General features: G+C 34.9%; 1 protein-coding gene across 1 annotated transcript; it reads right to left on the bottom strand.

The window, feature by feature from the left end:
* Nucleotides 1-1,966: 1,966 nt before the first annotated feature.
* Nucleotides 1,967-17,378, bottom strand: HIT1 (Membrane trafficking VPS53 family protein). Its single transcript, XM_088879730.1, has 25 exons — nucleotides 17,232-17,378; nucleotides 17,030-17,103; nucleotides 16,787-16,881; nucleotides 15,536-15,592; nucleotides 15,239-15,389; nucleotides 14,146-14,216; nucleotides 13,549-13,673; nucleotides 12,079-12,239; nucleotides 11,848-11,989; nucleotides 11,189-11,252; nucleotides 10,619-10,801; nucleotides 10,469-10,510; nucleotides 9,975-10,079; nucleotides 9,818-9,877; nucleotides 8,627-8,704; nucleotides 8,404-8,511; nucleotides 8,245-8,310; nucleotides 6,983-7,060; nucleotides 6,767-6,900; nucleotides 6,592-6,685; nucleotides 5,927-6,004; nucleotides 5,380-5,442; nucleotides 3,250-3,318; nucleotides 3,071-3,166; nucleotides 1,967-2,600 (listed from the first exon to the last, which is right to left on the bottom strand). The coding sequence occupies exons 2-25, from the start codon at nucleotides 17,085-17,087 to the stop codon at nucleotides 2,301-2,303; spliced, it is 2,478 nt and encodes an 825-aa protein (XP_088735856.1). The 5' UTR covers nucleotides 17,088-17,103; nucleotides 17,232-17,378; the 3' UTR covers nucleotides 1,967-2,300.
* Nucleotides 17,379-17,590: the final 212 nt, after the last annotated feature.

Raw genomic sequence — 17,590 nt, 5'->3', positions numbered from 1 at the left:
GTTAATGAGTGGTGGACCACAAATCCAGTGGGCTCCCTACCAGCCCAATAGCTGCTGAGGAATAGCTAAGACTATGCAAGTGGGACTTAAATAAATACACTTCCTTTAATTAACAAAACATTTCGGACCGAATTGGCCCGACCAAATTTAAATTAATTATAGAACGAGTATATTATGCTTGTTTTATAATTAATACATAATATAAATAAAATAATTAATAAAACACAAATTTATTTATTAATTTCAATTGCGACAAAAAATGTAAGTTTTGCATACAATAATTTAGGCATGACTACATTCCCCTCCCTTTAGATTTATTGTAATTACACGTAGACTTCATGTGGTTTAAAAAATTACATCTAACACCCTTAAGGTTTGATTTCATCTAACAAATAAGTCATTTCATTAGTCAGAATTCACCGAATTTGCTGATATTAACGAAAAAATTGAATGAAAAGTGATATTTACATTTTATTGACTTATTACTGACTTCTTAAATGTCAAATAATTTTTTTCGAACTAAACTACCCTTGTACGGTGAAGATACACGTGGTGTGCATAAAAATAGGTTGGCTCAAAAAGGCTCAAATGATCCAAAAAGAAGAAAAAAAACGAGAGGCCTGTAATATCCTAGGAGGCCCAAGAACACTTGATAGGCAGTTTTGGCAGGTGCTTCCCCAAAAAAAAAAAAGAGGGTGGTCTTGGCAGGTGCCCTCCAAAAAGCAAACAGGCGGGCGGCTTTGGCGGGTACCCCTTAGAAAACAGATTGGCAAAAGAAGGAAGTTAAAGACATCCCCCTCTCATTTGGCCATGAAGAGATCTAAAGCCCAATAAACGAGGCTTAGCTAAAAAGGAAAGCCTAGTACACTAAGTCAACCTAATACACAAAGATCGGCCAAGAAGGAGGCCTGGTACAAGGCTTGTCGGACCTCAAACCCATCTTTCAAGCCCAGCCTAGGAGAAGGAAGACGCCCCCAAAAAGCTGGATCCCTTGTAGAGTAAGAGTCCTAATCTAAAAAGAGTCTTCTTCCAACCAAAGACGCGCTGTTCAAGTCAAAGAGGAGATATGATCGTGCCTTATCCCCAAATTTCCACCCTTTTCTCGAAAATACAACTCACATATAGAGTTTCTTATATTAATTATGATCTATCTACACAAACTACTCTTACTTTCTAAAAAAATTAAACATATACCTACTAAAACGTTAATATAATTTATACAAACTACTCCTATTAACATCAACATGGTTACACAAATATTTTTTGGGCTGTGGGGAGTGCAGAAATGAGGTGAGGATGATAGGTGTGTTGAAAAGGAGAGGAGAGGGAGAGTAGAGTAGGAGTGTAGGAGTGAGGGGTTTCAGTTCTAAGAATCCTAATTTAATTCAAGACAAACTCGAAATTCACAACGATGTCATGGCGCGGTCGTAGGTTGGGACCGGCCCCCTACCTATTTCATATATGTATAGCTTAGGGAGGCAAGTCGTCACGCGTGTCCCTATATGTTTTAATGTCTCGGGTTTTGTTCCAGACTTGTCACAATTTTGCTTTGAATAATATTTTTAAATGTATGTTAATTTATTTAAATTAATTAACTTTTTTTTATCTAGTTTCTGTGTATATGTAAATATAACTTATTGGATATTTAAATAGACAACACACTTATTTATCTCTTTTTTTCTTTCTCTATTTACAAAATACCAAAACAAAATACTCAAAACACAAATTCAAACACTATTATATAATTTCATCAAGCATTAGGGATATTGCGAATTTTTGAGACAATGAGGAATAGTCATAATTGTGTCAAGCTTCGTAAAAACTGGTTGTAATTCATCCTTTTTCTGGACGAAATAGTACCAAGTTAAATAATTATGAATTCATTTACGTCATACAGACCAAATAAACCAACTACATAAATAATAAGTGCTTCACTAAAATCTCTTTCAAGTTTTGCTCCAAAACCAAAAGAAAAAGAAATATTTCATTAATAATTTACACAGTAAAATCAAAGGTACACGAAACATGTTCTTACAACAAAAGTTAGGTGAAATGGCGCTTTTACAACAAACTAATGAAGTAGAGCCATTCACATTTACATTCACATATCACAGGTATGAGTCTTCCTCCAAAATCATTGTATAAGAATAGTGTTACATATCATCACTAAGATTTTCAGAACTCTCCATATACAGAAATACCGAAGCCAACTGGGAATCTACACAACAAAAGGAGACTCCATACCTTACGGCCGGAAGCATCGGGGCCGGGATTCCAGAGAAGGGAAAACATGTGTTGTTTCATCCAATGAAAAGCTTTCTGAGAGGTCCATCCTTACGATCTTTGGTTGTTGATTCAGTTAATGCCAGGATTCTCCGGATTCCAGTTGTGGCAGCACCTCTCCCGAGTGCGGCAGCTCTTGCCACAAGTTCTTCCTTCAGAGGAATGATTCCAGCAGGCGTAGGTTGAGTAGCTGTCCCAGGTGCAGCTGTCGTGTTAGGTGCAGCCGGAACGACTGGCTTCATAGATGGCTGATAAGTACCCGCTCCACGTTTGTTGTAATCGTCTAATATGCTTTGCTGGTCGGTCCTTTTGAGGCCCTGTAAGTGTAAGAAATGTAAACAAGAGATTAAAGTTTGACCAGTATAACAAAATTACGAATGCAAGAGAGATAACTATTGAGCTGTTGAGCTGTTTCAGCAATTTTAGCTTGAAATTGGATAGCCAACAACCACATTTCTGGAGATAACTTGAGAAAAAAGATTCCCATGAGTAGATTGCAGAATAACCACCTCACTTAATTTTGACCATTAGAATTCCAGACGACGAAAAAGTTTGGTGTGAAGACCTGACTTTATTTATGATAGAAAGTGATGAAAATATCACTATAGTGCCTATTATGCACCAAAACTTAAATTAAGATAAGGGGAAAGAAACTAAAATTTTAGATGCATATATGCATGTATAACTCATCACCTAGAACAAAAGTTGAAAATATGAAATATAATCTTGAATTCTCGATTCAGAGTCAAACAGTAAAGCAAGTTTGAGAATGATGGGCAAGAACAACCTTTAGGTCCAGAATCCGCTGGAACTCTCCAGGTGTACCCTCAGGCAGCAGGGCACAGTACGTATCGGCTACAGAGTCAACAGGGGACAGTATTACCTATGTAACATATAACAAACTTTTAACCAGGACAGTAGGGAAGCATCTTTTCAAGCCACAAAGACCATTTCTTAAAATAATACCTTTAGCAGTGCTTCAGCTTTGCTCATTTCACGGCTTACAAATTTTGAGTAGGCTGCAGCAGCTGATGTCTGTCCAGAGGCACAAACAGGTTAGTTAAGTAGGACTCATCTCATACAATGGAGATCAAGGAAGTCAATAAACACAAAACCATGAACAAAATCAAGCAGACTAAAACACAATCCGGTCATTTCTCTTAAATTTAAGTTAGACCAACTAAACTTCTTCAATCGAACACTTCAAAAACCTAATCCTCTATAAAATTTAAACCATACTAACATATGTGGTGGAGATACATATGAATCAACTAGGATAATGATCAAATTGTTGGGATGCAAAACATTTTTGGATTTTTGTCGATCTTTTTAATTAGATATAAAGAATATAATTGCCACCACGTATTTCAAAGGTGTAACTGTGAATTAAAATCATGATGGCCCTTACCTTTCGCCTGACATCCAAGCTCATATACTGAAATAATCAGATGTTTGATATTCTGATATGGTAGTGGCTTCAACTAGCTCCAATGTCTAAAATAAATTAGCCTCTTAATCTATCAATATCTATATATTTATAAAAGTATGAATGACCATAAAAGTTTCTTTCATTTTTATGTTTTACCCAGATTAACCTTATAACATTATTACTAGAGTTGGCAGACGAGTCGAGCCGGTTCGTGAAGGCTTAATTTTGAGCTCGAGCTCGAGCTCAAGTTCAATTCTCTCTATTCATCAGTTTTTCTATTATTTATAAAATTTTTATATATTTAATTTCATATTCAATACTTTATTAATTTTATACTCAAAATTGACCATATATTATAATTATTAATCAATATCGTACAGTTTATTTTGGATAATAATAAATTGTGGTACTTTTATTTATACATTTAATCTTTATACAAAAATAAATTTAATTAACTTAGTAAATTATAATATTTTTTATAATTAAAATTATTATTTAATATGGCACATATAAACTTTATGTTATATATTAATATATATTTGTATTGTGTTATACTTTTTTTTAATTAATAAGTAATTCACTTATGGTATTTTTATCTATTTCTGATTTTATATTTATATCAAAATACATATTATGCATTATGCAATCTGTTCTATTACTTATAAATTTATGTTGAAATTTAGTTGATTCCTATGAATTAATCTAAAAATAATGATAATGATAATAATAGTGATGGTCATATAATTTTAACTATTTTTACATTTAATTCAATTATATATATATAATGAGATCAAAAAGTTTAATCAACAATTACGATATCTTAAAATTCAGACGCCCAATTCATACCAAATTTAAATATATATATATATAAGACTGTGTCCATTAGATCATATCAGACGGTCTGATTTAAAATCACATGGCCTGATTCAACGATACACCGACTTGAATGATTATTCTTATTTTCCGTGTACGATATCTTGACATCCGTATATCCTATAAGTCTAAAACTTTACCAAATGTATTTTTTTGTAAGTTATAATATCTAACAGTTCGATCTGAATTTTGATGGTGCGATTAACTCATGTTGTTCAACAATGTAAGATGATAGTTACATCAATGTAATACTAACATTTATAAATATATCAATTCATTGCACATTGTGAACATATATTATTCTCAACTATAAAATATTTTTATGTTTTTCAATTGCATTATCTCAGATAATAGATACTTTTCTATAATTTTAAATTGTTCAGTATGATTTTTTTTATGCATTTTACTAATTATATTACTACTAAACTAATCAGTAGTTTATATTTATAACAATAAATTAAAATTTCATACTATATTTTGGTATATTTATAATATAGTATATATTATGCAATTTATTTTATTACTTATAAATTTATGTAAAATTTGGTGATTCCCATGATTTAATCTAATAATAGTAATAATAATAATTATTAAAAAAATAAAAAAAAAAAATTCAACTTCAGCTTGAGCTCGACGAGCTTGAACAGTTCGAGCTCGAGCTAGGGAAGACAAGTCACAAAACATACTAACAGCTTGCAAGATGAAGTGATGAAGCCATGGATTTTGAAGTATGGTGTTCAATTTTCTACAGTTCCAAATACAATTACTACACTCTGTTGGAATTGCTAACTTACCTGTTTTGCAAGGGAAGGAATTTCCAGAAGGATGGTTTTTACGGCTTGCGTGTCCAAGAGCATCTGCAGATCTCAAAATATGACCATCATGTATCCAAACTGAGAAAACTAGCAAAGTGCTATTTCACTTATACAGTGTCTATATATTCACAACAGGACTAACAGGTGTGCAGCACACTCAATGTATGTGTGTAAAGCAAAAAAGAATAAAGAGAAGGATAATATATAAGGGGGTGAGACAAAGCAAATAAATTAGAGAAAAAATATAAACATAATCTAGAGTTGGAGACAGAGTGGAGACTGAAAAAAATTGAAATGAATAAGCAATTTTTGCTAGATTTGGACAGAGTGAATACTAATGTGGGAGTCAGAGTGAAACTGGAAAAAACTGCTGCCAGATCAAAAACAGTAAATGCCCCTCTTCAATTATTAAATGAGAATAAATATGATAATCAGAATAGTTTTTCCCAAAACCAATTGCCATATTATCAGGAAAAATCTCAAGCAAAAAGTATGCGAGGAAACAAAACAAGTTAAAAGTAAATACTTGCTGAGCTCCAGTTTCCGATATTTGCTTGCATTTGAATATATTGAGATAGAAGCGTGGCCCTAGAGATGATGCAAGCTGCAAAGGTTTAATGAATACATAAGCATTTAATCAAAGAACATGTAATGAATTTAAGTTCATAAAACAAATGAGTAGATTATCATGGATCAGTTTTGGGACTATTTCTAATGTTTTTGGTCTATTGGAAAACATTTAAGCCCATGGAGATTCCAACTCCAACCATGTTGCATTGGTGGAAACACTACACTGATTTAGTAACCATAACACTATCTAGAACAATGTGCAAAGATCATTTCTCCATCAAGCCCTCCCTTGACAGGCAAAGAGAAAGAATTTGCAAGTCTGATCAATGAACCAAACAGATACAGATCAAATGGAACACACACAAAGAAGGGAAAATACTAGTGGAGCGGAGGCAAGCCCAGAATAATTCAACAGTAATTTGAACCAATTTATTGATTTACGGATAGCCAGTGTTGGTCATCATGCTTCTCTCTTAACAGTCATGAACACTATGTTAAATGGGATTACTGATTACAAACATATGCATACAGGAAATAAACACTGAAACCTTCCAAAAATATACTCTGATAAAGGAGCAAGATAACAAGGGGACGAAATTAATTCATTCTAACTTATTTCACCTTATCAAGAAAAAACTGGAAATATATAGGAGAAAGAAGCCTTCCAAGTACAGGAATGCTAGCTGTCAGAATCGTGTTTATGCCATTCACATACCTGCACAAATATCTATAAGGTTAACATATATAAAGGCATATTAGGCTCTCAGAATTTCAGTAATTTGTGAGGGCATCTTACTCTGATTGGTCACCAACACTTTCAAGTGTGCCCCAAGGAACACGTGTCATTGCAGCCATTTCAGTATCAAATTTAGTTTCTATACCATGCACAAGAGTTATCAATGCTTTTGTTATAACTGCTGAGAACTCATCCTGCATGATGCGGCAGTTATGAAATTTAGGTCCAAGGAGGGAAGGAGGGAGAGAGAAAGAAGGAACGTGAAAATTTCTCTACCTGTACTTCAGACATATCTATCCGATCTGCAAATTGAGGATCAACTATCTTGGAGACATTTTCAGCCAATTCACCTGACTGACAGTGTAAAAAGAGTTAGCATTGGATAAAGAGAAGTAGAAATAAGAAAGAAACAAAAAGAAAAACATAGATCACAAAAGTATTTAGGGTTATCAAGACACCATCTCAAGTACTTTATTCTACATGAAGGCTACTTAAACAAGGTTACCTCACACTTATTGAACCCCCACCCACCCTATACTAGGCTCTTGATCAATCAGTAAATACCCCTTAAACTCTTAGATGCCTTATAATATAAAAGATGTATTACACAGTCAGACCCCAAGCGTATGGTTCACTTGATATCTGACAAATGAATATAATTGAGTCAGCTGGAGGACACCAAATTCTTGCAGCAGAAACGAATTCAGCAGTAAAAGGTCTCAATTAGCAGCAGAAAACCAGCTGCCCCATCGTGAAGACCAACAGAAAGTTTAGAGCCCGTTTGGTTGTGTTTTCATTTTCATTTTCAGTTTCTAACAATTGTATTTGTGTAAAAATGCTTTATTGGTTTCTGTGCGAAAACTGAGAATATGTTTGGATTAGTTATTTCCAAATATAGGTATACAGGTGTGAGAATTAAGAATATAGGTATATGTATTTTTTGATGTGACAGAAATTAGTTATGAAGGTTGACCAAAATGGTAGGGAGATAAAGCAATTTTATTTGATTTGAAACAAGAAAAGACATGCTGACAAGATAAGACAAGTACGACCAACCCATGTGACCTATAATTTCAAAAAATTTAAGATTAAAATAGGAATGCATTCTCAATGAAAATGGCTTGACCAAACAAAATCCCAACTACCCAAATAGTGAAAAGTGAAAATAATCTCATTGAAAACACAAGCACGTGAAAATAATCTCACTAAAAACACAAAACGAGCTCTTACTCTCTAAATACTGTAGAGACATCTTATAAGGTTCATTTAGCTTAAACAACAGATTCAAACAATAATGTGATTGAGATGCACTGCTTGAATGGCATGAGCTCCATGACAAGAAAGAATCCTAAAGTTAACCTGTACTGCTCTTAGTTAAAAACAACAGGCAGGCTGGACTCCATCATTAATATTCTTAATTATTATAAACTCTTTATTTCTTTCTCTTACTGCACCTTTAAAAAGCAATTAGCATTGCATTCGATATTACAAAATTAATTTGACAATTGCAGATAAATTGAAGCATTTTAATAACCAACCGTCTTATGGCAATATTCAGCAGTGTTAACTATGTAACAGATCAGACGTTCGTCCTTGTCAGATGTCTGCAGAAAACAGGAAGCCAGTGTAAAAATACAGAAAAGCTATAGCATAACAATGACGATAATAAACAACCAAAATAAGTAATACTCGGGTACCTTGATTTGACCATCCATTCCTGTAGCAGCTGCTACAATTCCTGTGCCTCCCTTTGGCAATCTTGCAAAAAGTTTTGTAGCATATGCTTTGAGAATTCTTTGGAATACCTATTTACAGAATAATGGAATTTCAGAATATATATAGCAATAACCAGAAATGTCCAAAACCAGGTCCTCCATCTACTTTTGGCAGAGGTATATCCATGGAAATTCACTTACGTACCTTGAACAAATTAAACAATGTCTGATTCTTCGTCAAGGCACTGCATCTCTTTAAGCTCCTCCTAATAATCAAAAAGACCTTCATGATACAAAAAGGAGGACTTAGCATTTGTACTATTTTCACTGAGTTCAATGCAATGCAAGAATAAGAGAACTCAGGGGGGAAAACTCTAAAAGATGACTACTCTGAAATGTAATTATGTAAAATGCTGGTTGTGCAGCTACTTCATAATAATGTGTTGATCAGTACTCGGGGTGAAAATGAATCATACAAGAAAGAATTGGGCCCGGTACAGCTCTATTAGACAATTCTTTTGGTATAAAACTTCATAAACAAACCAAACGAATTAGTGTTTATTAAGTATGAAACCACTGTGATATCACATTCCATTTCCCTACATATTTGATGTTGCGCAAAGGAGTTTGTAGATTAAGTTGGACACAACCTCTTGTACTTTATTTCCCATTTTGGAGAGTCATACGTTTCCTTCACTGTAATTATTTTTATGTGTACGAGGGAAGCAGGTTAAGGAATAAGAGATACATATCAAAATTTACTCAAATCTTATGACATTCAACAATTGAGACTATGTCTAATGTCATCCAAAAAGTAACTGAAACAAAGGTTCTATAAGTGACACTGCATTCAGTAAAAAATTTAAGCTTATGATTCTGGCAGATCCATGGTATCCCAGTTGCTTGTTTCTCCCCTAGACCTAGAAACAGAGAAATTGGTTTGCTCAAACAAGATCACAGGTCATTTGAAATCATAAGAAATTCTTTATGACTAACCAAAAATTCTGCATTATTATGATTATTAAAACAAGAAAACAGCTTGAAAGGGTAACCTCTCCAATGGCTAGAACTCAACCAAAGTAAAGAGACTGTAGAACCTCAAAGTATGACAATATTTCCTTTATTCCATTTATCAAGACAATCAAGCAAGGTTAGCAAGAAGCAGAAAACAATATTATATTAACTCCAAAAATCGTCATATGCTTTCTCTATACCCGCAATGAGAACAGATTTACCTCTTCCCAGAAAAAAGAGAGAGAAGAAAAACACAATCCATAGAAACACACAAGGTAATATTGGACAAACAAGTATATATCCACATGTGCAAATAATCAATAAAGTATTCTGATCTTCTTGCTTCAGAAACACTACTGGCCACTCTTTTCCGATTCTTTACCTGCATACTGCTAGATAAAACATTAGTTTGACTCCCCTCTTCAATTTCCCAAGTTTCTTCCTGTACCATACAATACAATCATATGTTAGTCCAGAATAAAAAGCATACCAACTCTTCAAAAGTTAAAACACCATACAAGAATTAGAATTACTAAAACCTGGACAAGCTTCTCCAGATGTTCCATAAGGGTCTTCTCTTCCAGCTCCACGTATACTGTCAAGTAAGCTTCAAAGCAGGACGAAATGATACCTCGAAAATTGAACTGCCAGGTAAATCATAGAAGTCAACAGAATATAAAATGGAGGCGTCTTTTTCAGGGTCAAATCTAAATGAAAACCAAGCTGGACAGTTGAATTGAATAGCAGATGAATCTCTTCTAGTGGCATGCTTCAAGTTGGTGCACATTAGAAGTGAAACTAAAAGATAACCCTAGACCTGCCATAAACTAGAGCATGGCTTATAATTATGGAATCTCATTACTGTAACCAAGAAACAGAACACATGCCCTATCTAAAGGAACTGATAAAGAAAGTAAACCAATATGATCATAGTTAAGAAGGAAAAGACAGTTTCGTGTCACGCAACAAAAAATTGCATTTGCTGAGTGCATGCATTAGGCATTCATAAGAAAACTCGGGTAAAAAAATTCACCCCAGCATCAGGCACTGATAAATCTTTGTGGCCATCTTGCTCCTGACAAGAAAAACAAGTATGTTAGGCAGGAGTAACATGATTCAGCCAATTATAATTTGACTTGCAGCATATATCAACTAACTCAAGCAATTACAGATTCATGCATACCTCATTCTCACTTCCGTGATTTGCAGCAAGCTTTTTCTCATATTTCTTTCGAATGTCTGACACTGTCTGATTGTTATTGTCCACCATATCTTCCCCAATGTCAGTTCCAGATTCTTTGCTACGGCTTCCACCACCAAATTTCTCTGCTAATTCTTCCTCAAACTCCAGAGTCCGTTGCAATGCCTAGAAGCAGACATCAATATTAGAAGCATCACTAGCTCAAACTGCTAGATAAAGATAATTATCATCTTGTGGAAAATACTAGATCTAGTTCTGAAATATAAAATTTGCAAGGATGCTCCTGGGGCAGAGGGTGCAACATGCGATGCAACATAAGTGCACTATCCAATACAACATACAAAAACTGTGAACCTCAAATTTCGACATGCAGGTCATATTTCTTTTGCAACAATAATGATGATGTGTAATTGAAAGAAATAGGTTTCTCAATATCATCGAAGGAGAAATGATACTGAGCAAAGTGTTTGATGTAAAGTTACATAAGGTGATCATAAAGATTTATCAGTTCAAGGACTACTTTGGGACAGAATGTATTGAAAAGGAACTTACCAGCAATAATGCTCCAACATCTGGCTTTTCTTTAAGATTGTTGAGGATGTCTACAAGTTGTGTCCTGCACATACAGAAACCCACACATGTAGAATTTCATAGTTATACCATTTTTAAAGAAATGCAGAATATCGTTAAATTTAATTATAAATATCCTTAAAAAGCCAGCATAAAATCATCGGGATCCTTCTTCTCAAGGCTTATTCTATGAGTATCCCAGCATACATAATGGTGATTCAATGAGAATGGATAAGAGGCTCATGGGATTGACGTGAGGGGGCAGTGATGGCTATATTTCTCAGAGCGAACTCCGGGCGAATATGAAGCGCATGGATACAAGTTATGCCTTTGAATGAAAAGACAATTCCGGATAGGCAAATTATGAAAAGCACAAAAACATTTTTCTAGTAGTAACCACACAGCACCAACGCAAAGAAAATGGTCCCTAGAAGATATTGTGGTCAAAACCAACCACATGCTCTACTTCTATGAGCATATCTAATTCTCAAACATTGCAAGAGGTAAATAAGTCCTCAAAAGTTTTTTGGCCAGGTGTTACCACAATTGGCCAAACTAGGATGTAAGCCAAGGCAAACAGTTTGGACATGAGGCTAAACATCGAGAGACATGCGAACTCAAATGAGAGGTAGATCACCAACCTCGTCAACTTGCAGAACTGAATGCAGAGCAGATAGGGGACATGCCATGAAGACGGGAAAATTTTCCAAATCTCCTCATTGGTCCTTAATCGACGTTTGATCCAAGCATATCTTCTTTCTGTTTTATCCAGCTTCGCCAGTTCTATGCAAGTTGAAGTTTAACTCATAAAATTAAACTTCAACAGGATTGAAAGCAATAACAAAAACTATAAATAAAGAGATTAGACAAACCCGCTCCCTCAAAAATTTGATGATACGAAGTAAGCTCCCTGCTGCAGAAGTTCTTGACCAACTCTTCCCTGACTGATGGCTCCAGAGCATCAACAACTAGACATGCATCAGATAGCCGCTGCAGTAAATTAGTTTCTTCACTCTCTTTCCCTGTACCTAAGCTGTGGAGAAAGCATACATAGCAGGAATTTCAACAAATTGATAGAGAATGCAGCAGGAAAAATAAAATGATCAAGCAACTGAAAATAAAATAGAATAGACAATTCACATTTCACATAAAATGGAAACCAACTCAACTACGTGCTTAGAGAAGCATCTAACTACTAAAAGAACACCATCTTAAGCTGTGGAAATTGTATGATGCTTTTCACAACTGTCTTCGCGAAAGAATAAGAGAGAAGAGAAGGCAGAACAATATCGAAGCTACTCATGAACCTGGCAGAAAACAAGAAAGAGCCAAGTCAAGCCCAATTCGCACAAATTCTTTTCTTGATTATTGTCACATACTTAGAGGCAGCCCCAGTCTAGCATTACAATTAAAGAATCACAAAACTCCTCCAGGAGGACCTGAAAAATTGCAATAACAATTCAACTGTGATCTCTTATATTTTGCGTTAAGCATCCCTCGATCTGATTTCATTTGTTGCACACTTTTGGTGTAAATTGGTTCTAATTTGATGACCAGTAACAATGCCAGGATTATTAACAGATGGACCAGGAAGATATTATCTTCTCTAAATCATATTTTTCAGTTATAATGAGCTTTGCTGCCCATACACTTTTACAAAAATGGCAATCATGCAGCATTGCGTAAAGCTAAGAGGCATACCATGAAACTCCATTCATCTAAAAGAAAAAATTACTCACAGGATTACTTTAATAGCTTCTAGTTAATTAATGTGACAAATGTAGTCGAGGAATAAAAGATTCAGCTCAAAGAACTATGACATAAAATGCACCACTCTGGTAAAAACTGTAAGGATATGCTGATCAAATATTTCAAGTTTCAGAATTCAGTTGCATGTCTTTTAGTTTAAATTCATCAGCAATCTGCTGAAATTGTTATTTATGAAAGAACTCATGAGCTATCTCTCACACATGTACAACATGAACTACTCTTTAAATGATCATGTGATGAACAAAAATGAAGTCCTCACTATTCCAGGAAAAGGAAAATACAGTGCAAATCCAAGCATATAGATTCTCCCCATTGATCAACATTAAACCATAACAACACTGATATTGACAGTGTTTTCTAACTTCATATCTTCCACGTGCTAACAATCTATTCAGACATTTACCAATGAAAAAGAGCAGTTAGGAAAAGAACCTCAGAAGGTAACAAATATATTTACAAACTATTATGCAGATCCATACCAGCAACAACTGCAGGCAGCCAAACTTGAATTAAGCAATTACATATAAGTGGCATTGCTTTGATAGATCATCATATTTTTAAACTGAGCATACCTAGAGAAATCCGAAAACACGTGTGACTTCAGGATTTGTTTGATACTTTTAAACTTCTCCCTAAGCTCTGTGATCTTCGGAAAATCTCTATAAGCTTCAAAATGGCTGCATAACTGGTTGACAGCCTGAAATGTATCCCCAAGCCATGAATTATCAGAAAAACAATCAGGAAATATGCATGAATAAATATTGTCTAACCAAGCTAATGAAGCCCTCACCATTCACACACTCTGGTTCACTTTAAAATCAGTTCACTAAGGTAAAATTGATATTGTTTTTTGAGCATAACATAATAAATGTTTTCAGAGGATTTTCTCTGATGATATGTTATCTTTAAGTTTCAAACTTCAAATTTTGAAATGTGAAGCAAAGTTGCTTCCCAAAATTATGACAATACTCTGAAGTCTGAATCATGCTCTTATGCGCCTCACAATCTTAGCCTGCATTGAGAATCATTCCATTCTGTATTCCCATAGTGGGAATAGATATTTAAATATGCATATGATCAATAATTCCAATATTCATGGTAAAATCTCGCTCTTTCTCAACTAAATCTTCAATAAATAGCATATAGCAAGGCTGCAAACTATGTAATACCTCGAGCTGTGCAGCTGCCTCCTTGTATTGTCTTTTAGAAGCCATAACTTGGAGTTGTTCTACAGCAGACACTGTCGTAAAAAGAAATGTTTGCATTAATTTCCAAATCAGATAACAATTTAGAAAGACAAAAAAGAATTAAGCAGCTGATATCTGGCAAATTATGTCAATAATGTAAGGCATGCATGATTTCTCGTGAAAAAACAACAAACTAAATGTATGGATTCTGCTAGACCTTTCTGAAACACTAAACAGACAGTTCAAGTTTAAATCAGAGGCACCACCCTTAACATTGAGTTATAAACTCAGCTTCTTCTACAGCTCATGAAAAAACTGTTGTCACTTTAATCTTCGGCATATCTTAGTTAAATTACGAAATTGGCCCAAAAACAACTTCCATAGAGACAGAAAGTAGTGGAGCAAATCAATACAGCAAATGATAAAACTTCAAGAAATTAATCCGTGGGCCAGTAACAAGTCATATTTGTTGATAATATTACATATTGGACAAAAGTTGTCCAAGAACGGCATGGAAAAAAAAAGGTGTTCACAGTGATCCATCTCTGAGAAGCACATTAATACCTTGGTTGTCAAATCCTAATACCATCATTCATTCTCACCATTTGTATGTTTAAGTTTTTCCATTCGTTGAGCTCAGTACTTAGAAATAGTTGAACCCATAGCTTGAGTAGCTGGCTTAAGTAATATATGGATTAGCAGGCAATAAGTAACTCGCTTTCCATGTTATGCAGAAATTTCTTAACCACCAGCACTCCATCGAAAGCTTTAAATTTCAAGATAGAAATCCACCTAAACCTGATGTCTAAGCTCTTCACAATTGAAGTTAATGACCCAAATATAGCAAGAAAAACCTTCTCCCAGTCCCAGATATTCAACCCAAACAGAAAGGTCTAAACAAAACATCATAGACATTGTGATTTGTGCGGTGCATCAAATAGAAATTGCCAATGCATTAAGAGACTTCAGTGTAATTTATGTGAAAAACAGTACAACTCAATACAAAAATACAACAGGACTAAAAGCAGTCTAAATCAATCCATTCTCCAAGAGAATAAAGGGCAAAAATGATAACCTAGCATGGTAAGACGATGAAGGGCAGTAATCGTAGTAGTTATGTGCTTCTTAGCAAAATCCAGTTTCTTGATGTCACGGCAAATTTCCTGAACCATTGTTTCACTTTGCTCTGCTTTGGTCTTTATTTCTTGCATTTTATAAATGAGTTCCTGGTCCAAATGGGAAATTAATTAGCCAAAGAGTGGCAGTACATAGTGAAAATGATAACCAAATCATGGGGAAAAAGTATAGGCAGTCATGATAATGAAACCAGATTTTTCTGCAGGGGCCTGACTCATAAGAAAAATGAGCAAACCTGAACAGCACGGGTAGCTGCAGCAAGATCCTCCCTGGCCTTGCTTCCTGAATTACTCTGTGTAAAGTAATAACCACAAATAAGTGGCACCTAGAGGAAATATTGTTCAAGTACAAAAAGATATGTTCCTCGATAAGCAAGACATCAACTATAATTACCATAAGTGAAGCATCATATACAAATATACAAGTATCTTTGTCTCAAAGTTAAGTATTTGATCAACCAACTGAAGGCAGAGCATCAAAGAAGAATCGGACAAAAGAAATTGCACATGTTTCTTTCAACAACATTAGGTCAAGTGAAACACCTGGATCTCGAACTACCTGATAAATACTGACAACATTTATGGGCAGTTGGCCGATTACAATGCACAAAGCGAGAATAGATGACTATGCAGATAAGAATTAACAATAACCTATTCTGCCCTTATTTGCCAGCCACAAGGGATGAATAAGGATTCACAGAGCATCTTGTTAGACTTTCATTTACCACTGATAAATAACACAATTATGTGGAACATAACAGGTAATTAATTAACACTTTGCTTTATAAAAGAGAACTTAACACTGTTCATCTGTCATCATCCACAATTAGAGAAATACTAAAACTTTAATCAATCAACAAATAGTTAAAGATCAGAAAATCATCTTATGCAGAGAGTCAATAATCCAGATTTGATTCTTTCCACAAGATTTAATCTAATTGACCCGCGAATGTCGTAAAAGCATGATGATTTGGTTTCTGCAGAACAGAAATCATAATACAGACCTCAATAACGCTAAAATTAGGCTCTTCATGACAAGCTTTGCAAAGAAATCATTATAAGTATTTTGAACTTAGCCAGAGAACCTGACCAATTTAAATATGAAGTTAATCTACACTTGCTGAACGAGTTACATGCTTGACTGAGTTTAAATTTTAACTACTACACAATTGAGACAGGTCTTGAGTGAGTATACTTGCCTTCTCCCACCCAATCTGATAAACCATACATAAACCTAGTAAAGTATGGCATCTTGTTTCCATGCCATTCATCATGAGTCAACTCGACCTAACTAAAGCTACACTAATTCGAACTTGAGCATGTCTTGATCTTACTTCAGTTAGAAACCTCTTATGACAATCAACCATTAAGGTTACAGAAAGCTAATACCGAACCAATTCATCAACAAACAAATAAAGCACAAACCAGAAGAGAACATAAATTTTTGCTACTTGACACATAGAAAAACAATAAATAGGAACGCCAACCTGCTGACGAACTGCTGCCAAAATCTCAGCATCCACTCTACGAACTTCACTATGTATTTTTTGCATAAGGGGCTCAACACCAGATAGAGAGGCCTCTGCGTATCAACCATCTTCCATACCGTCAACAAATCAATCTTTTCAAATGTTATATAGACCAACAACTGAAGGCTCAAGGCATCCTCATCTACATGTAAGTAAAACATTTTATACACATACAAATATGAAGGAGTAAATGTATGTGACCTGTGGGGAACATCTGGTTGATGAAATCCACAGCACTCTGCTTGTCAATTGTCTCCATTTTTCGCGATCAATACCTGAAAACAGATCGTAATCACTCAGCTCAGTAAAACCTCAGCCGCTGCATCTGAATCATGCACTAAATCCCCAACTTTAACAGCACAAAAATGTCGAAAAACCCAACACAAAACTGAAACTCATGTACCTGCTGAAGCACCTCTCCCTTCGCGCCCGACAATCGCACTGTTCCGCGATCCAAATCCGCAACTCGCACTGAGAAAAGTAGCAATCTTCCTCAATTGGTACCTGACAGCTATGGGGCGGTCCGCGCGGACCGGGTTTTGTCCTGGTTCATTTATATTGTACGAGTTAATTGACCAAACGGTTCGGACACATCTTTCCGTACAAGATTAGTCTTTTTTAAAAATAAATAAATAAATAGATTACACTTTATGGTTAATTACATTAATCGTCCCTCAAATTTAATTTATTATTACTTTGTCCTCTAAAGTTAAGTCATAACTACACTATCCACCAAAAAAAGAAAAAACATTTAGTCCCGAC

The sequence above is a fragment of the Sesamum indicum genome, linkage group LG4, assembly GCF_026168435.1.
Source record: "Sesamum indicum cultivar Baizhima isolate 11 linkage group LG4, ASM2616843v1, whole genome shotgun sequence".
In the NCBI taxonomy this organism is placed as follows: domain Eukaryota; kingdom Viridiplantae; phylum Streptophyta; class Magnoliopsida; order Lamiales; family Pedaliaceae; genus Sesamum; species Sesamum indicum.
This window is presented reverse-complemented; position numbering and strand designations above follow the sequence as displayed.

Bases quoted from the DNA above. Each gene is read 5' to 3' on its own strand.
- HIT1 (XM_088879730.1), bottom strand. From the start codon at position 17,087: ATGGAGACAATTGACAAGCAGAGTGCTGTGGATTTCATCAACCAGATG. The intron at 8,311-8,403 runs GTACCCGAGTAT...TGTTTTCTGCAG, and splicing joins GAATGGATGGTCAAATCAAG to ACATCTGACAAGGACGAACG. The intron at 7,061-8,244 runs GTTGGTTATTAA...TTACACTGTCAG, and splicing joins CTGAATATTGCCATAAGACG to TCAGGTGAATTGGCTGAAAA.